Source organism: Hetaerina americana, unplaced genomic scaffold (assembly GCF_022747635.1).
Source record: "Hetaerina americana unplaced genomic scaffold, ioHetAmer1.1.p SCAF_5, whole genome shotgun sequence".
NCBI lineage: Eukaryota > Metazoa > Arthropoda > Insecta > Odonata > Calopterygidae > Hetaerina > Hetaerina americana.
In genome coordinates, this window is record NW_027287095.1 from 30,723,856 (window position 1) to 30,746,078 (window position 22,223).

The 22,223-nt window shown below is 40.1% G+C and overlaps 1 protein-coding gene across 1 annotated transcript; it reads right to left on the minus strand.

Moving 5' to 3' along the window:
- Positions 1-479: 479 nt before the first annotated feature.
- Positions 480-9,750, minus strand: LOC139693915 (uncharacterized). The gene is made up of 2 exons (XM_071592249.1): positions 9,608-9,750; positions 480-2,217 (listed from the first exon to the last, which is right to left on the minus strand). Exons 1-2 carry the CDS (start codon positions 9,704-9,706, stop codon positions 1,261-1,263), a joined length of 1,056 nt encoding a protein of 351 aa, XP_071448350.1. The 5' UTR covers positions 9,707-9,750; the 3' UTR covers positions 480-1,260.
- Positions 9,751-22,223: the final 12,473 nt, after the last annotated feature.

Below are 22,223 nucleotides of genomic sequence, written 5' to 3' on the forward strand. Positions count from 1 at the left end.
ATCAGTTAAAATTTATTTTTAATAGCCCCTGTTGAGACCAACCTGCGCCTTTGGGACGTTTCCAGAAATTTCTTCACATCCTTAAGGCATCCGACACATTTGCGGGCAATTGAAAACACCATTCTTTCTTCAGGCTACTGCTTACTTAAGTTCTCATAATATTTTTATTCCCCCGTCATTTTGGATAATTCATGCTAATACTGTTGTTATTCTCAATTTTATCGACGCAGTTGTGAATATTTTGCGCGAGGCATATTTAAATCGCCGAATCTTAATTAAAATTGCCGCGTCCTGTAATTTGATGTGATATTCAATGTAACAGTGATTGCATTCAAAAATCCAATATAGCGGGGAAATGATTTAGCGAAATCGTTGGTCTGTGAACATGGAATTCATTAAGGAAAATAAATACAGAACAACGCCAAAGGGTTTATGAAAGCGCATCAGTGCTGTTTATTTCTTGTTGAAAGAAATGCCATTCGAAACCATTCATGTATTTTTAACAGAAATTAAGTAAACATTCCCCTGGAATTCATGAAATAAAATCATTCAAATAACAATACATATATATATATAACAACCATAAATTGAAAAAATAAGACCGATGTGATTGCAAAAACGTCCAATTTTCCCGTATTGATAGCTATCTTGGCAAGTAAAAAAAATTCTTTGCTTCAATTCACTTAATTTTGTAAATATACTTTGTTAATTGTCCACAAAACTCACTCAGTACATCTAAATAATGACATTTTTTTGATTATGGGTGAAAGGAATTGGCACAATTATTTCCAAAAATGTACGATGTAAGTTTAAATTCCAATTCAAAGGTTAATACAGCATGCTTGAAGGAAATCCACCTTGGCGTGTATTTAGCAGCGAAAAACATGCGTTTCATATTTGACAATGGAAACATAGGAGTAAACTTCGTTAATAAAAGATATATTTGAAGCAGAGTAAAACCTGTTCTTGAACAAAGCGAAAGCACAGTATATAAACTGTACATAAATAATTTAATAAAGCCAAGAATAACGTTAATCAACCATGACAATCATGTACAAAGAATGTGTCACCAATTGGGTTGATTCCTTCCTCACTGATCATCACTCCTAATTCAACTGAAAATAAATTTCTCTAGATGAGCCACTAATCCAAATAATACAGCATCATTCGTTTTAAGTAAAAAAATATTTGATCAACCAAGTATCTCAGCCCAAACGAGTCAGCATCCACTCACAAAACATCACCCAAGTCTCCAAAATATCACAGAACTTCACATTTGCTCCTGTCCAGCGCATCCTGTAAATTATCCACCACCATTGGCGTCCTGTGGTGGCGGTTCAAGTGGAACGCGCCCTCCTTACCACTCCTCGTGGACCCTGGTACCAGAGGTATATTGTCCCCCGTGTTCCCGGACACACTCCCCGAGCCCATCCCCACCGAAGTCCCGCATCCCTTGCTACCCTCCATCGAATCCACCGCCTGCATCAGCTCCTTGAACACCGCCACCACCCTCCAGTTGTACTTGGCGCTGCACTCCACGTAGCCGCACCGCCAATGCTTCTTCACGATATTGGCGATATCTCGCCTCTCTCGAGACTCCGCTAACGCCACGGCATTCTGCTGCTGCTGTTGTACCTGCTGCTGTCCGTAGTTGCCGTGCGACTGGAGCAGCATTGAGTTGGCGTGGTTGAGACCGGAGGGGTGGTGGTGGGGTTGGTGGTGGTGCTGGTGCCCCGCCGGCTGGTTCCCGGTCTGCTGGCCCGAGCTAGCGGCGGAGGGCAAGGAGGACGAGGTGCCTGGGAGGCCAAAACCAGAGGACTGGGCGAGACAGGGCACTCCGAAAAAGGAGCCGGGAGGATGGTGGGAACGGGTGACGCCGGGCCCGGGGAGTCGGTCGTGTTTGTTGCCAACGACGACAACGGGGACGTTGCGCATGTCCCGGCTGCCGGCCATCTGCTCCCGGAGGCACTTGATGTGTCTGAAGGTGTCGGCGGCGTTGGAGAGGTCGAACACGAGGACGTAGGCGGTGGCCGTGCGGAGTCCGTAGGAGCGGTAGTCGGTCCACTCAAGGAGGGAGTCGACGGGGAAGTAGGGAACGGGTGGGAGGTCGGAGATCTTGAGATCGTAGAGGCGACCGTTGATGACCACCGAGGGGTAGTACGTGTGCCGACGGTCGGTCGGGTAATAGGTGTCGCAGAATTCGTTCCAAACGAATTGCTGAAAAAATAGAAAAGTAACTGTCAGTGACAAATCAAAGTTCAAATTGTCCCTATCAGATCAATCTACATTTATAATTTCGTTATTTTAAGGATTATCGGGCTGGTCCTTTTCAAAGACTACAATCTTTCTCTGATAAAAACCAGGGCAGTCCTCAAGTCCATAAAAATGCGATAGCGGGAGCAATCATGATTGTTCCTCGTCGGGTCATCCCGGAATCAATTTTTGGGAGCCGTATTAGGGAGCCTCAATTTCACCAACTGCAATCAACACCTAATATCCAATCAGCTCCTAATATGATTATGTTTTACCTTCTGGGAGCGAAGAAGAAGGCCATTGCGTTATACCAGACCACAGCCATTTCACACCGAGCGGGTTACAAATCAATCCTTGAATTGATGTGTCACTTCGGAAATCAGTCCAAGGGTTACATTTAATATTACACTGTCTAGCTGAGCCAGAAAGGCGACTGGAATACAAATATTCTGGCTATGCAATCTGTTTTTTTTCTCTGAGCCACCTCCGTTTTTCCACGAGCTTTTGGTACACAGAAAATTGCAGAGTTTTATATCATTTATGTGGCTATTTGGGTGTATCTCTCCAATTCGAGTCAAGCGTCTTCCAAAACTTGCTTGATAAGATATACCTTAATAAGCTGAACGTTGTTGATCATATTCCAGATACATTTAATTCAATTAATTCTATTTTTATGACAGAAATAATTTACTTTCCGTGAGTCCATAGCCTCTAGTCCGATTGCATCCATGATGAGTGAAATACTTCCCATCAAGATGTTCTAAAATCTGTTTGCCATTTTAACTCAAACACTCCTTAAACTACGTAAATCCACAAAGCCAAGCCGTACGCATTTTAATCTGAGAATAAATAATATGACTATCGCTAGAATTTGGCAAATACAAGTTATTGCTAGTAATGTTCCATTCTTCCATACTCTCCGTGAATTGTGGCCATACGAGGTTCGCATTAATAGAGTATTCTATTTTATAAACCGATTTTCCGATTCGTAGCATTTATTTTATTCTACTGCAATTGTTTTATCAACAAATGAAATAAAAATTCATAGCGAGGGCAATACAATGAAGAGAAAAGCTTTATTCTACCTGTTTGCTACAATTACTATTTCAGCGACGAAAATGAAATCATTTGACTTTTAAAAACATGGTTCAAATCGCAAATTTTTTATTTGGAACGCAAATCATATCTTTTATATATAGACACTCAAAACTATCGTTCTGATCTAATTACTAAAAGTAAGACTTAAAATATAATCATTTGGAAATAAGAAGTTAATTTTCTCAGGGAGTTAAGCCAAACCTTTCATGAATAAAGACTCTATATTACCTAAAGTTAGAACCTACTCATTTATATTAATGCAGTAAATAATGGCCACTGGCCAAATTGATACTCAATATACAGTATCATGATTATTAGACGGCAAGTTCTCATTCCCATTGTGTCTCATGTAATTATTTCATTGTATTGATAAATATCTTAATTATTTCAAAATATTATCCAATTTTAGCGATAACGCGATGGTGGAAAATTAAAACTCAATTTTCCATGATATGGCGCTTTCTTTACTTCCTTGACTCTAAGTCAAAGTTATGCAATGAACAGCAGAATATTCGTAATAGTTAATTCAGCGTAAGGACCATGTCAGTTTGGCAACTTCGTTGATTCTTAAGCAAAGGTTTCCCCAAAGTTGTATTTCAGGTGAAAGGTCATTCTTAGGCTTAGTAACTAGAACTTCAACTCAGAGAACTGCGTGACTACCGAGTAAATTGAGCGAATCCATGCCCTTCCGGGTTGCACCTTTCGCATGACGAACTTTGGCATGGAGAGGCAAATGGCTTCTTGCTCCTGGCCTAACTTTCATTTGAATTTTGTTTTGAACGTGCCTGGAAATGGAAACTCCCAACACGTAGTTTAAGGTTGCGGTGATGAATTCAACTCTCATGGCTCAGTCTTGAGATTGAGAGACTTGAATTTCAACCTTAATCCTCAGCCAGGTAAACATTTTAATTCAGGAGTCTTAAATAAAAGGAACCATCCATAAGTTAACCTAAAATTCTCTAAATATTCAAGTTTTGTTAATCATAGAGCTTTTTTACATTAAAATACCTCCTAAACATAAATTTATTATATATTTTCGAAATTTGCAGTTTAATTTAAGCAGTCGTATGCATCAAATAAATATAGTTTAAAGATTTCCAATGAGGTTCTTTGAGGAGACTAGCTTTTGAGACAAAAGTTATGTACTGGTAGATTAAACAATGTATAATGATTAAAGTATTAACTTAAAGAGTAGTAGAAACGTAACATCAAACATGAGAGACCCATTTCCAGAGATCTATTCCGAAAGATTTCTGTCTACATAAATCCTGCCTCAATCCTAAAGAGGAGCTTTCCTAACTACAGTGTGGTTGAAATGATGAGTAAATTTCTTAAGAGATATTTTTATTCAATATTTTGGTTTGTTTGTATTGTATTTTTCTCCACCACAGACAAAATAAAACAAAGGGGCATAAAAAATTATGTATTTTAAATACTCCTGAAATGACAATGTTTTGCATTTTTCGGCCGTTTAGCAATGAATGAGATATATTTTAGGGTAATTTCCAAGGGAAGCATACTATATTTACCCCAAAACGTTTAGTAAGACCATCACTTTCACTCTCAGTTTTCCATCTCTTACAGTAAAAAAGTATTACTGAACTAATACAATAATTAATTTAAAAATACCTCTATTCCGTAATTGCAAGCAACCATTTTTTGAAGTCATTACCAGATCTTTATCATGACATCCTTGATTAACTTTCAAACAAATGGTTTAGTTCTTACCAGGTTACTTTCAAGGAAGAAATATCTCTTCTCTTTTCAATCTACTGGGACAATATTGGAAATTAGAGGTTCAATGTTTTATTTTAGGTGATGTCAAAGGACCTTTCAAAAGTGTTTGACCTGAAATTTCTCTTGGTCTTTTAAGTGTTCTCTAAAAAACAAAGAACGGTTGAAGCACTCGAAGTATAGATTTAAAATATCCTGAACAGATTCATCTTTACATAACTAGATCTGATTCACTTCCAATAAGTGGCAGAGGGGTAGATATGTTAAATATAATTTTAAATATATCATTACGTAAGAGGGGTTTTTGCTTGAAATTATTTGTTTATGCGTAGTAATTCCCATTCATCCTTAGAAAATGAAGGGTAACACTTAAGACTGAGTTTAACGAAGATGAGTGATTAGTCTCCGTATTTTTGGGTTCTCTTCCATCCCTGGGATTGATCACGTGAAATGCCCAGAAAAGAATTCTACACTCGTCTCCACTCGTACTCCGCGAAGCGCCAGGAGACAGTGTGGTAGAGGGTGTTAGATGAAAAGCCTTTAGTATTCAATGAATAAGTGTTCATGGTTATTGGTACGCAGCTAGCTTTATCTGACGAAGTCATTTCCTTGTTTAGCTTTGTTTCTTTTGCAAACGCGAACAGTATGAGGAAATAAAGTCCATGAATCTACTGGTACCACAGTTTATCGATTTATCTCATCCGAATGGTCTAATCTGCCGGTATAATAAGGTACCTTAATGATATCTTCGGCATCATAAGTTAAATCGAATGCCCTATGCCTCTTTCTAATAGCCTTAGTCTCACCTTCTCCCTTCATGCTTGGTCGCAAAATATCTTAACGATGGCTCCTCTCTGTAACTTTTCTCCCTCCTTCATCAAGTCCTTTTCCGATGGGTCCCAAATAATTGCCACGTATTCCATCTATGGTCTCAAGAGGGTAAGGTAACACCTACCCCTTACTTTCTCATTAAATTGTCCTACTGCTGGTTGCATGAATCAAAAGTTATTCAAGGCGGTCCGCAAATCTTCCTGACATGCTCGCTTTATTTCAAGTTTTTCTGTGTGGGGGAAGCCCTTGGACGCCCGGATATGTTTCCGTTATTAAAAGCGGGAAGTAAAAACTTTATTCAAAACATAATTTTGTACTTCTAACCAATGGAATTATTTTTCGATCGCATTTAAAGTAGCTATGAGAACACAACCAATACAAGCTTTGCTACAATTCATAGCTATCTGATGTAGCTGACGGTTATACCCCATGCCGTGCAGTGGTGCCCTACCGGAGCGATACCACATTCCATCGGATGCAATGGTTTATCACAATGATTTGGGGTCTCTAATGGTAATCCATTGGACCTTTGGGGAAACGGAGAAGTTGACGGTTGGATCTATCGTGGTTTACAACGCGTATATATGATACTGGCTGAACTTTCAATTGAGGTTGATGAAGGGAGTCTCATGGTGTATTTGTGATGGAAACGTGACGTTGGACCAGGCAGGTTTGAGAACACTTGATTTAGGGCAATCTAACGAAATAAGGTGATCTGATATACTAGCCGAACGGGTTAGTTTGGTGAGAATTGCGGCCGTCTACTAATCCAAATATACGGGTCTCAATGTGATCCCAACCATGTATTCCGATTTGGTGGCGGTGCATTGGTTACTGGGAAGCTCAATAGCAAGACAAATGGAAATGAATTTTGTTCCATTCATAAGCTTGTATTTTGAAATTGACGAAAAAGTATAAACTACTATAAACGCACACCTAAATTTTATTCGAATTAAAAAATAACTAAGTAACGATTTAATACACGGAAATATATCAGAGAAATGAAATAGTAATACATAAAATACACAAAAGGATAATTATAAATATAGTAACATTTTAAGTACCGGGTTTATTTTCTGTTTTAATGGGACACGTGCAATTTAAAGAAACAACTTCTAGTTTTATTTTATCCATTTTAGCAATGAAACCAGAGTATTTTACTATAATGCAATTCGCATGAGAACTAAACAGAGTGGATGTAATGCAACCCCAGTTGTATTGCTCGCAAAATTTTGATTGCAAGTTTTTCACAATAACCAACTGCAAGTGAGCTAAATTCAGCAGTTGACGAATTATTAAAATTCCTTAACTCGAGTGCAAATTTCTCCGGAGAATATCTTTGTCATTTATTATGCTCATTCAATAACCACTGTGTTACAACTAACACAATCAACTTTTCTATTTTACGTCCATGCATAGCCATTTGCGTTGGATTAGAGACTAAAGATAAAAAATGCGATCGTAATGAAGTTTAATATAATGATTTAAAATTGCATTCATTGCAGTTGTTACGATGACTCTGTAATGAGCAAGGTGGTAATCGGTACGTTACTTTGTGAATATTTTATCGATTTATTACTTTCATCCTTTTTGGATAATATTTTCTTGATATTACTGCAATGCGTTGCTTAATATGCATAACTGCAGACAAGCCCTTGCGCCATTACTGCGGTTGGTTTTAAAGCAGCCAAGGGCTTTGGCGCAAACTCTGAAATAAATTAAATCCGTTTTATGACCCTATATTCTTTTCAGCGAGTTCCACCCGATTCAATAGGAACGCGCATTCCATACGTGATCATAACATAAGCGTTAAGTAGTCGATGGAATCCATGTCATTCCGGCAATGAATTCTACTTCACAACCTCTGACACGACTTCAGAGGTATTTAAGGGTGGTAAAGTTTCATTGACGGCTTTCACCTCAACGCTAGGAGATCCTTATTGATAGAGACAATTTCATTTCCCCTTTGAATATATTGACTTAAGGTAACTTATTAGTCATCTGAAACGCTAATAATATTAGGTAAACTTTGATGAAAATGGTAGTATTACTATTGGAATAAGGTCGGCATTTCCATTCACCTAAGCCTTATAGGGAGTCATGAATCGTTTCCAGCAAATAGTATTTACATAAAATATTTGATTGGCAATCTAAGAACTCTTAATGGGGAAACAACGAGGACGGAATAGTGACTGCCCAAATATAACTGATCGTATGCGTACGATCTTCTTATGCTAACTAGAATCTGCTAATATGATCATTAATTTAAATATTTAGAGGTTAATAAACTATAAATATTTAGATGTTAATAAACTAAAAAAATTTAATTGAAATATCTCACATTTACACGGTCCCAGATCAATAAAAATTTATAAATTGATTTTCAACAATAAGAAAAACCATATTAGATATGGTTTTAACCAGAAAACCTTAAATCAGAGTGTTCTAACTTAAATTGATGATGCGTATATGCTTATATCTTAAATAGAATTTATTGAGGTCTTTAGAAATAAGCTTCGTTTTACAAAGAATGAAAGAAAGGCCATGAATGATTTCCCTTGGAAAAAGAAGTGACTTCACTTGAGGTATTTTAATAATTTAAAAGTTAAAAAAAATGAAGACTATTATTGGGAGATATCAAAACTCACAATTTTATGCAAAATATTACCTATCGGAATTCTTACATCTATGTATTAATATTAAGTAGACTATTTGTGGAAATTTCCATAACAAGTAAGATTATCTGAAACGATAATAGCAACACTTATAATAATAATAAGAATAACAACTTATTTATAAAATATACGAAGTCCTCTGGATACAAGCTCAGCTCGTAGGAATGTTTTCCAACAATATTATAAATTAATTTTGGACTATAGAGTTTTTCAGGAGGCTGATACTTATTAGGCTTTTGAGAACGAATCTTTTTGCAATCTTTTCATTTTCATTGCCTTGGTACATTTACTAAAATCATGATATAAGCGAATTTCATTTTATAAAATTAAATTTTATTTTCAAGCAGCATGAGTTAAAATCCAATCTCACAGGGTTGAATTTCGTTATTACCGATCAAGTTGGTACACCAGAAGCTTTCATTTAAATTAGCAGGGCTGTATATCTTCAGATGAAATTCAACAAAAATGTCGTATGTAAATACTATATTTGTTGATCTCCGGTCACCTTCATACTTATTGTAGGTTGCTCCTGATGAAATTAATTAAAATAATTCTCTTAAGATGCCTTAAAAATTCATATCAATTTTTTTTAAACGAATCACCTCTCTCGCAGAAAAAAATAAAAGGAGAGTTGAACAAAAGAAAGCAACGTTTTTCGCGCTTTTATGAATTAATCAGATTAATAATATCGCTTGGTTATGCTGAGGTAGATCAAAATGAAGACGGCTCAATTTGGCCTGATATTCACGATCGTACATGCAATTGAACTTTGGGGCAAAATTAGGTGCCATTGCTCGTATTGCCCATATTATCTCATTTTATGAATCAAGAAAAGCGTTACAGTGCTGTGCCATTGAATAGTAGGTAATTTAAGCATTTGACATCGGTGCGGCATAGCGCGATCCGCCGACATAGAGATTGGGTATCGTCTTCAAAATTGGGAGTGAAATTGATAGCATCGGGGATCCCCAACTGCGGGGACCCGCAGCTAAACACGTCCGAGCCACTTTCTTCACCTGTATGATCGACGTCTTCCCGACGGCCGGCGCTCCGAGCAGTATGACTTTGACGAGGTCCGTCGTGTCGGCGGGACTCTGTTCCTCTGGCGAGTGCATCACGAGGGAGGCAGGGATCCGCTCGTCGGCCGCCACGCCCTTCTCCACGCCCTCCCCCTCGCCGTTTTCCCCACCCTCCCGCTTCTCCAGGTAATCCAAGTCGAGATCTGCGAATGATTTGAGGGAGGAGGGAAGGGGCATGGAGGAAGGAGGATTCAGGACATTTAATTCACTTCTCCACCTCTACCTTGACTAATGAGTGACGCGTGGCGCTTCATTTGTCGGGGAAAATTGGTAAAAAAAACTGCGCGTCGAAAAGGTCATTAAGAGAGCTGCGACATTTTTTTTGCATAACAGCAGGATTGATAAGCGATGACTGCGCGATTACTTGCATTTAAATAATATTTGGTGGTCCCAGAAATCGCATATTGTTTGATTTTTAGGCCAATGAAATTGAGATGCAGCTCAAAATTTCCCCTTGAAAAACGCGGGATACCCCTTTATTCTCGAGCATTAATTTAAAATACCGTTAAAATGTAACCATGGGTTCATGTTATCCAATAATTGAAGCGTGATTATTTCTCTTTGAGAGCCTTCACCGGATCAGAAAATTAATAAAAGTCAAGTTTCAAAATATTATTTAAGACGCTTGGGTCATTAAATTCACAAGAATTCTTCTTCTATAAAATTTAACTTTATTTCAGAAAAAAGGAACTGGAATGAAAACTTGGGATAAGCAGTAGGATTACACCTTATCAGAGGAAACTGACTCAGGTAAATTCAAAGGTTTTGTATATAAAAAAGAGCCAATTTTTGAGCAAACAAAAACCATGTGCTCTTATATTTACTTTCCTCCTGGCGGATCGTAAAATAAAACATCTCTAAAATTGCGAAGATAAACTCAGCATTTATTTTTTCCTCTACAAGGTTTGGTTTATTGTTTCAATATAATATTTTTTTTCCACGTACCCATCACATCAATCGGCTCCGCACCTATTCTTCCATGTTGCAAATCTTCAATCCCGACCGTCAGCTTCCCTAGCAGCAGAGCACTAAGGACCAGCACAGAATAGACTCCGGAGTATTCTCACACTGACAAAATCGCGGGGAATAGGAAAAGACGAAAATCCCAAGGGGTACGATAGAGAGAGAAAGGGGACTGAATTTCCCCAGAGCGTACTCTTGAGTTCGTGTCCTTCGAGTCGCCACCGTCGCGTTTCGCGTCTCGTGATTTGGGCGAGGGAGAGTTCCGATTTATTTCTCATCTCACTCATTCGGCAACGGATCGCCAAAGTGACTGACTCAACCTTAGAACGTCGTCGTAGTTCAGCGGTCGGTAGGGTGTTAGGGGGAGGGCTGGCCTCTCTGAGTCGAGAGTCGTCATCCCCTATCACAGGGAAGGGGGGGCCGGGAGGTCGCGCTCAGTCGACGGAGGAGGATCGGAGACCGCACCGCGATCGCCGCGGTGGAGGAACCTCCCGCTTCCCTTCCCCTCGCACCCCCATCCTCAGTTTACCCCACCCCAGGCACCCTCTTCCCACCCCCGTCGCGTGCAAGCCGAAGCGCTCATTTCGCGAGGGCATTTCGCTCCAACGCCCGCGCCGAACTTCAATGAGGAAACTTTTACGACTGGTTCTAAAACGGCAGCGGATCAGGGAGGTCGTGTTGCCGTTAGGAGGGGAGGAAGTCTTACGAGCGGGAGGGTTATTTTTCACTTTGGGTTTGGATATAAAAGAATGTACATCCTCACCTACTATTCACCAAACGTTCCCAGAATATTTTCAGGCAGTAAATCGTCCTTATGGCATAAAATAAAAAAATTCCGTCTCATTAGGATGGGTAAAATAGTTTCAGCGAAACATTTCTCGCGTCTCTTCGTCTTTGTATTTTGCAGTATTTCGCGAAGTATACTGACCAAGGTCAAAATAGTGGATCACCAGAGTGCCAGAAATTTTCGTTACTGCACCCGTTGTCTTCCGTCCAATGGGAAAATCATGCAGGAGAGCAATAAGGTTTTTGCTAATTAATTTCCAATGTGCGCGACTGGATTGCTTCCGGGAGGGGGGTGTACCGAAAATGCAATCCTCTGTCCGATCACACCTGTTCTTGTGATACTACGGCTGGCGTTCGACGGATGAAAAACCCCCAATTTGTTCCAAAACTGATAGGTATCACACGCCGTCATCTCCCCAAGTGTATTTCATTTTCCCAGTGCGGTCATTATTTCATCTTTCGGTAGAATGAGCGAACTACACCCACGCGGTGGGACTTTTCCTGCCCTCCACCGCACCCGACATCGCTTAAACTCGAGTGACTTTGGAGAGGTTGGCCAGTAAGCTGAGGGCAGGCTTGAAAAATATAATGGTCATTAGAGCACTGGAATTGATGATGCCGTCAAAAAGGCCATCCTCAGAGCAGACATTCATGACAACGCGAATGTCTACTAATAATTTTTGACAGTAAATTACGACGGTGAATTTCGTACTTTCCAAGTTATAAGCCGCCAGAGAGAAAGGAGAAGAAGGCGAAAAAAAAGACTTCGCGTAGAATAGGAAAAAATTCACTTGTTGGATTCAATCGAAGGTGAAAAAAATTTTGTGGGCGGAAAGAAATTAACTCGGACTTCCCGTCTCGTCGACTTCCTCAGACGAAGATGCACGCACGGAGAAATACTTATCCGACGGTTCAATTATTCTCCGAATCGTCGGGGTTAGAGGGGATCCTTCGAAATGAAAACCAAAGACACATTATCCGACCTCCCAACCTTTAAACCGCCTTTTCCAAAGAGATATCCCGCAAAGTCAAGTTAAAGGGTCGAACAAATAAAATGAATGTGGGAAATTCTCTCTCCATCGCCGGGGGATAATCGGATGAAAAAGTGAAAACTCCGACCCTGACGCGACGCGAACACCGGCAGTAATAATTCACACACTTCCGGCACACTGGACGGAACTAAAGGTCGCGGGAACAGCGGGAGATAAATCACCCCCTCCTGCGAAGGGAAGTCGTCCAGTCCTTCGGCGATGGCCTCGGGGAAGCGGCGCGGCACGCAACCTCCGTCGTCGGCGCCGCGATCGGGACACTCTCTGGCAGCCCCCTTACGAGTCAACGGACGACTGGCTGGCGAGGGCGCCAGTACAGCCGCCGCTTGCTCTCCTCCTCCTCATCCCTCCATCTCCCTACCACTACTCCCACTTCCACTCCCTCCCTCCACGGCGCCAGAACCCCCATTCCGGACCACCCGCTCCATTCCCCCCCTTCTCGATCCATCCGAACTCCCGACGAACCCCCTCCCCGAACGCATACTCACTCTCCCTCTCGTCGCCCTCTGCCCCCTCTTCGCGCCCCTCCAAGCCCCCCTTCCCCACGCGCCCTTTCGAACCCCACTAGTCTACTGCTCTCCTCCCCGCCACTCTCTCCCTATCTCCTTCCCTTGAAAAAAAAACCTTCACACAGGCTACCCCGGTAAATACGCTCTCCCATCCCCTTTCTGACTCTTCCTACCCCCCTCATAGGGCCTTTCCCCAACACATTCACTCACGCACGTACGCACACAAACACGCTGATTCCGGTACGCACGCGGCCTAACAGAAAACTCCCAAGAGTGTTTTCGCTCTTCCCCTCGCGCGCGCGCCCGCGCAGTCGAATGTGTCTAGCTACGAGGAAAGCACCAACACATAGACGCACACACACAACCATGCGCGTAGCACACACGCACCCGAGCGCGCACACACGCGCTATCACCTTCCCTTCCTCCGTTGGTCGCCATCGCACGTTTTTGAGGCGCCGAGAGAGACGGTGTGATGTGATTATCGCCAACTTGTCGCGTCACAAATATTCGCATTTTTATTCTCTCCAACCTCTCTCCGCTGTGGACGAAAAAAATATTATCGCCGCGCTCCGAATGAAAAGATTTATCACTGCCCTTCGCGAATTTACTGCTTTTTTTACTAAAATCCCACGTAGAATCCAAACTAATTACACATCATTCTTTCACGCTTTCACCGAAGAAATGCTAAAATGAGAGAGGTAAAATAAAATCTATGAAGTGAGTTCTTTTATCAACTGGCCGGACTTTTTGCTTAATACGTCGAGCACGAAGGGCATATTTCTTTGGCTTGCCCTATTTTTGGCCAAGGACGGCACAGGCTGTTATTAATGTTCTATTTTACATGTGTAAATAATTTACAACTTCAATGAACTCTGGTAATGCAGCAAAGATAATTCTGGCGCAGATAATGTGTTCTTACATTTTACTCATTGTAACAATACGGCTTTCTTACTGACCTACCTAAATTTGACGATTCTGCGGGAGAAATCGAAAGCCAAGATTCCAATTTCTGATTTTCCTGATATGGAATACCAAATGATAGCTGAATAGCGTGTCGAAGTATTAGCACGGAATATAGGGTAGTTTGGTATTAGTTACCTCAAATGTTATGGGCTTAAAAACTTAAGGAACAATAATTCGAAGGAATAGGCATTGCATCTTCTTTCTCAAAATTGCCCATTTAAGGACCACAAGGGACTCAACTTAATCTAATCCTTGAGTCTCTTTATTCATTTTGTGGTTCCTCTTTCTACCCTCCCAGTATCTCTCCGTTATCTTGCCTACCTTCCGTCTTTTTTGCTCTATCGTTGCCCTCTTATTTCCTCTTTGTTTGCTTCGATTTATTTGTCAAACTGAGACTATTCACAACTGTCCTACGTTTCCCTCTATCGAGAATCTGTGACCCCGTTTATTTCTGCTTCCCCTAGATATTTCCTCATTTCTTTTATCCGCTTGGTTGTCGTTTTCAATCCCGTCTACTTTATCAGATATCCTCTCCGTGAGCCTACCATTCTCATCTCCATCCTTCACTGTAATTCCTCAAACCTCAAATTCTTCCACATCTGGACTTCATGTAAAAGGCATGCAACTCATTGAAAATCTAAAATTATTCTTACGTTTGACGTAATATCTTTTTAGGGCATATGTACCTAGTCTCAGTCTAGCCCTCAAATGTAGATACCAGTCCAGTGACATTCTCGTACAAGAGCGCGACGTACGTGGATCAAACCCAGGAATTTCACTTCAGTGGAGAAGCGGCCATGGAAAAATACGCCGGCCACCACGAGGACCGTGTTCCACTCTCAAATTTACAGCCTTCACCTTTTGAACTCCAGGCTAGCAGTCTTGACGACAATAACTTTTCTCGCCCGAGAGGATGTAAATTTAATTCCACCCGAAAAAAAAAGTTTTCTTGGGAAGGGTAGAGGGAGAGAAAGAGAGAGAGAGAGAGCCGAGGGAAAAGACGGGGCGAGGAATTTTGTTTCCGTTTTTTTCCCATCACTTCTGTATATGTTTGTGCGTACGCGTTTGTATACGCATTTTTTTCATTATTTTCTCGTCGCTTCGGGGATTGAATCGAAGGGGTAGTTGTTCAAAAGGGAGGGAGAGAAGAGGGAGGAGAGAAGATAGGAGGGATGAGGAGATAGTAGGAGATGGTGGGAGAAGAGTGCGTGAGAAAAGTACGACGATAGTGTGGGGGACTTGGATTAGGGCGTAGGGGATGGTAATATAAGAGGGGGGGGAGTGGGATGGGTGCGCGCGCAAACCGACAATCAATTTACGGGGGGGTGCGCCGCCACCGCCCCCCCCTTACCCACCCGGTGTCTCTCGCTACCTTCCCCGAGCCCCCATCCCTTCCGCCGCCTCCACCTCCTCCTCCCCTGATCCTTCCGTTTGCATTCCTTCCTTCACATGAGAGAGGCTCTTCCTCCAACGCCGCCGCAATCGCCGCCAGCCACCCACCACCGACGCCCCGGGAGTTTGTGTACGGTGAAGATCCGGAACAGCAGGGGCTTTGGAGGGGGACGAAGCAGGTGGGACGGGGTCAACAGGATGAGAGCGGGGACGCCCAAGGAAGAAAGAGTGGATAGGGGGAGGGGTTTGAGTGTGAGAGGAGTGAGAGACAAATAAAAGAATCGCAAACTTCACTGCGGAAATAATACGATAATATTAATAACTAAAAATAACTGGGACATTTTATTTTTTTCTGTGGGAAACTTTTCCCACGGCCGCATCCGCGGAAGAATAATTAATGAGAAAACTCCAAAGACAACACCGGTTTCCTCCACATTGTTCAAACTGCGGTCGATTTGCGGAAAGAGAGAACGAAATGAAATGAAATCTAACCAATATGGTGTAGGAAGTCGAGAAATTAAAATAGGTTTCCTGGCTTTAGCATTGCTCTCCAGGGTCTAGTTTCATACCCATGGTTTTATTTTTCCCCTGAAGATTTTTACCCGAAAGGTCTGGATGAAAGATTCATGGCTAAAAGAAAAAAAATACAAAGGTTATTTCACGAGGAAACTTTTGGCCATAATCTGTAATCCTTAGTTACCCACACCATGTTTTAAATGTGTGGTAGATATATACGGAAAAATCAATATCATATTTTAGATTGGGTGTAGGAAACAATTAAAGCGCGTTCAGCTCTAAAGTTTCATCCTAGTGTTATCCCAGGATACCAGATCTGGAATATAATTTTAACTCAATGCAACTGTAAGTTTTTACTATCCCAACGCTCTACCCACTGGGCTATCACACAATTAAGTCGATACTATGTTCGATTGTTAATTTATAAAGTACGTAATTGCACTTAAATCCACTTACATTAATATGCAAGTAGCCAAGTTTACTTTTTTAGCACTAATCCGAAAACAGCCCAGCTTAGGCCTTTTTTTATCGGTTTACAAATTTGAAATAACAACAAAAATAACTGCAAATATCCCAGCCCTAGGAAAATCCATCTGTTTGGGAATCGAATAAGGGACGTGTAGGTTGTCTGGCGAGAACAGTATTCCGTCACAAATAGCTTAGTAATTTCTTAGTCATGACAAATTAATATGCAATTAAGCTGGGTTAGCCTTTTGAAATATAGACAATATCGTTAGAGCAGGTACAGAGGTGAAATTTGATACCAATTTTTCGGTAAAACCACTTTTAGCAAGTTATTTTGAGAGTAGAAGAACCAGTGATCAATAATAGCATCTATTTTTTAAAAAAAGCGAAACAGTTCTGAAGGAAACAGTGCATCTTAAAAGGCATTGCTGCAGAAAATTATAAAAGAACTTAGAAATTAAAAATTTCACTTTCGACATCATAATCAGATTCTTTATTCACAATATTTCACTACACGGTAAATCTTTATGAATAAAACATTAACGTTTTGACAACAGATGAAATGAATCTGACAAAGCTAGGTCATCAAAAAGTGTGTGGTTAATGGCCCGAGACTCTGATCAATATTTGATGACCTATATTTTTCAAAAGTGCTTGGAGGTAACTGTAAACATTTTAATTGAGTCCTAAAAGAGTTGTAATATCCGCAAATCAATGGATATATTTATTTGTACGGAATTATTATATTACAACCAAACTCAAATATGTAATTCAAAAAACATGATGACATTTCAGTCTGCATACCATAAAATTATATAAATTTAATTCAACTTTGGATTTAGGAGTTACGTTCATTAAACGCTGGATATTTGGGGAGCAAATTAATTAAATGAATCAAGGTGATATCTGATATTAGAGCACATAAGAAAAATATTCCTTCTTTGCACAACAGCTCTCATATAGTTAACAAAACCTATTGTTTTCTAGATATCACCTATCGCTGAGCATGATAGATACTAAGGTGTATTGCAATCCTTTAAATTTTGCTTATTTATTTAAAAAGAAGCAATTCGTTAGACTTGGAGCTGCGCCTTTAAATCTTCCCCTCGATAAGAATACACCACTTTGATTGTAGCTATGGTGTCCGAGGGTAACAATATGATTTAAATTTACGTATTTTAGTCTATTATATTGAAATGACTGTAGTTGGTATTTTTTTACACAATAATTTTTTTAATAAAAAATAAAATACATAATTTCAACCCTACACCTATGTTTATATATACTTTGTAATCCCTGAATATTGTATTATTAACAGTCTTAAGAGAGTAACAGCATAAATCACCGTAACATACGGGTACTGGGGGAATCCGAATTCATTCTTTACACATTCATAGGTACTAAAACATTTCTGATAAACAAATAATGGCAAGAGATTACTTACCTATACATGAATCTTGCAATAGGCAGTAGCGCTGTACTATCGATAAATTTAAAGTATTATGTATTGTGTATGTATTTTTCTAGGCTTACAAAGTTCATATGACACTAAATTTTCCTTCTAACTCTTACTCAACTAAAAACTACTTTGCGTCAAGAATGAACCATTTTGCCCCAGAGCAAGAGAAGCTCCCACTCATTACCAGTACCTAGAGTAAATATTAACTTCAATCAACATTTTTGACATCGCACGAACACTGCACGTGGAGGTGCAAACTGCACGACACTACAAACCAGAGTCGATATATATCAATCGCCGAAAGGAATAAGCAGTGCCTCCATTTTCAAAGTGTGTTCTGCAATTTGAAAATAAAGATGCTGAAAAAATTAAATTTAGGTGGCCAAATATTTTGTCCAAAAAAATTTAAATTTATTGAAAACAAGTATTTTCAATTCAAATGTTTTCGACCTCTACGCCCGGACTAAAATTTTGACGTGGTGAAAGGGCTTGTAAGTTCCGATGGCCCCTAGAGCTGTGTTTACTGAGGCTGTGATTATTACTTCTGTAAGGGTCAGCCTTTCCATATAGGTCGAAGGGTAGAAGTCAGGCGAAAGGTAGTCCTCGCATTGTCTGCACCTGAGTTAGGCCGCTGCAAAGGATTGATGGAGTGATGGCGACACAATAAAATCGATAAAGGAAAGCAACAGGAAACCACCTCAATTATTTACCTCATGAATTGTAAAGGACGAAATAATAATGGGCCCAGGAAATCACTAGACCCATGTCCCGGCTGTATTCCCTGTGTCATCCCCGGTAGCGGGAGAGGCAAGTCTTCCGCGGTCGTCAACTCACGAAGTCCTTGCAATGCGAAATCGACAGCCGCATCACAGAGCACACAGTAGAGAACCGTGCTAGTTAGAATGGGGACTGGGTGACGGCAGTGCTGGGGTCAGGGAAAATGGAAAATTTAAAGCGTGTGTTGGAAAAAGGAACTATAGATATTTTAGGTCTGTGCGAGGTGAGATGGAAGGATAGCAGGGATTACTGGAGTGATGGCTATAGAGTAATATTCAGCGGAAGGGAAGATAGTCACCGAGTGTGGCAATCATATTGAATGATAAGGTATGGAAAGGTGCAGTGAACATAGAGAAAAATAACGACGGAGTATTATTAGGAGAGTTAGGAGACTACCCTTCGGCCCCACACTACTTAGGTAGATCAGACCACAAAGATAAACTAAGGGAGATAGATTCCAAGACAGATAGGTACAAATACTCATTCTTTCCCCGAACAATCAGAAATCATAATAGCAAGAAACCGAAGTACCTTTAGAAATATTAAAAACGTTGAATTTACAAGTCGGAGCAAAGTTAAACACTGCAAAGCTTTTAGGTGTACTTTCAGGTGCATGTGTATGTTAGTTGGTAGTTTTATTGTGTTTGCATGTGTGGGTTGTAAGTGTTCATGCATGAATGTATGCCATGTTTTTTTTATATATGATTTTGTGGTTATTGCATGCGGTTTTTTTTTATTTTTCTTTTCTAAATTACGGGTGGTGTCCTAGCACCCCCCGCCACATGCCCTTGCGGCGGCTTGCGGGGTATTAAGTAGATGTAGATGTAGATGTAGAGAGTTCTTAGCCCAATAAAAAAACTTCATTCATTCATTTTACATTTTCATCGGTCATTTTTCAGGCCTACATGCCATTAAGCTATCATTGAAAGGAAGAAGTTGACAAGGTATATGATCAATTAGAGGGTATACTTGAAATGATGAGTGTTCCATATGGAAACATTAATTAGTGATGCTAGATTGGAACGCGACTATAGGTGATGGGAGAAATGGTAGTGAGGTAGGAAACTGTAGTTAGGAGCAGGGAATGACAGCGAAAGGAAAGGAATAGAGTCCGGCAGAGAGTTAAATCATAATGGATCCCTAGTTTAAACATCGCCATAAGTGTAATTATACATTAACCATGCCTGGAGAATCAAAATAAATCAGATATTCTATATATTGACTCTGCACACGTTTGGGGATAGTGTGAGAAATTCACAGTTTTCTCTTTGCCGATACAGATTCAGATCAGAACTTAGAACTAATTAAGGGCAGCGTACGATTCAAAAAGATGAAACTTGGAAGATTGTTTAGTAAATGAAATGTATTCATGCGGTACCACTTAAAGGTTTAGAAAAATGTGGGAAGAAGAGTTTTTATGAGCTGATTCGTAGCATCTATGAGGAAGGAATTTCGCCGGATGGTTTCATCAGTTCAGCGTCAGTTCCTATCCAGAAAAAGGAAAAGGCAGCAAAAAGTGAGGACTACAGAAAGTTTGATTTCGCTCACAACTAAGTGCTTTCCAGGATCATCAATAAAAGGATTGAGAGTAGGGAAAATGATCAAATAGTTGATGATCGGTTTAGGTTCAGGAAGGGGATAGGCACGCGTGATGCTCTTGCAGTAGTGAGATCAATAATAAAGAGGAATATAGAATACAATCAGGACGTATTTGCCTGTTTCGTTGATTTCGAAAAGACGTTTGATAGAGTGAATTGAGGAAAATAAGGAATTTATTGCAGAAAGTAGTAGTATATTGGAGGGAGGTTGAACCTTGACTGATCGTCGCCTAAATAACAATTTGCCCTTGTCTCAATTCTTTAATTGATGATCCTGATAACCACTATAGCTGCAAGTAAAATAAAACTCAGTGTTCTGTAGTCCTCACTTCTTCGCAACTCGTACATGTCTCAGACTGATCAAATATGAGTGGGAGATAAAGAATTCGGATAGGCAGTGTTGCAAAGAGTAGTAACGAAGGATTTTCCATTATCACCTGTGCTGTTAAACGTATAATTCGTGGAGATTATTGCAGAATAAAGGATTGGGAAGGACTAGAAATTAGAATGAAAGTCAGTTGGGTCGGTTGAAAGCTCTGCTAGTGCACTGGAAAGTCACTGCGATTGGTATTGGATGAGAATAAATGTAAATAGGACAATTTTTATGCGATTTTACAGAAATGGAATAGTTAAGTTAAATGATTAGGTATAAGTTCATGAACTAGAGCATGTGGAACAGTTTAAGTATCTTGGAAGTGTTTTGGATCGAAATTGTCAAAGTATTGGGGACGTAAGAAGAAAAATTGCGTTAGGCAAAGAAGCTTCCCCAAGGAGGAGAGAATTGATGATAGAGACTTTGGGTAAGGGTGTTAAGTAAAGGCTCGTCAAAACTTTAATATGGAGCGTAGCTTTTTAGAGAGCGGAAACAAGATCATTGAAGCGGGATGATAAGCGAAGATTGGAGGCTTTTGAAATGTAGGTGTGCAGAAGGATGGGAATGGTGAATAAATATAAAAATAAAAGACGGAGGGCAGGGAATGATGGAGCTGAGATGGGATTGTTGGGAGAAATCTAAAGGAGGCAGGAAAGATCGATACAACGCATTTTGAATGGTAATAGAGTGTGGAAGACTGTGATACGCTCGGCAAGCGCAGTAGAGGGAGGAGTAAGATAGGTAATTTGGAAAGAACGAAGGGAGTAAGGAAGTATGCGGCATTGAACATTGGTTTATTTTAGCGTCGGATGGCAGATTGTGTTTTCTTACGAGAGAGAAAGAAATGAATCTTTTTACTGTTGTACAGTCTGTGACCATCCTAAACCTACTCTATCCGGTAGAATACCAATAATAATAATAACAATAATAATAATAATGTATTTTATGCTGCGAAACTCTGATTATACAGCGACTTATTAGTCGCTGAATAATACAGTTAGTCCTAGAGTTATCTCAGGAATGATATTTAACATGTTTTCATTGATGAGGAGTATTTATGTAACCTGCAGTGGTGTATAATTAGAGTTATGCAGCTTAGAATATATTATTATTATTATTGGTATTTCTACATTAATGAAATTCAACACCAATTTTTCGTTAACCAAAACTCTTATTTTCTTCCTACCTCTCATTTGATTACAAAATTACCCTCTTCCATAGTGTCTTTAACTTTCGGTGACCTCTAAATTTTCCTTCCATCGAATTTTAATCTTTTCAATTCAAAATGATACTCTTTACCCCAGGACCCTTCCATGGAGATGCAAGATAAATTAGGAATGACAATTGGTGTCGTGTGCCCAGATTAAAAATATCTCATCGATGAATCGCACCCAAAAATACTGTTTAAGTGTCAAGGAACACCTCCACAGAGTGGCCCATAAATATAGTTTGCATGGGATGGAGGCATTTTTTGAAGGAATAGTATATTTTTGTAGAGGAAACCTACATGGCAAAAACAGTGACGAGGCTAGGGGAAAATAGATTATATCCGATACAATATATTATTTTGTTAATATAATGCCGGCATATCTGCTGCAAACTACCGAGCGATTACGGGGATCGAGATGGTGCGGGGGCTAACGTACTGGCTTCCCACCCTGAGGGCGCGGCGGTCAAATCCCGGCGGTGTTGAATATTTTTCA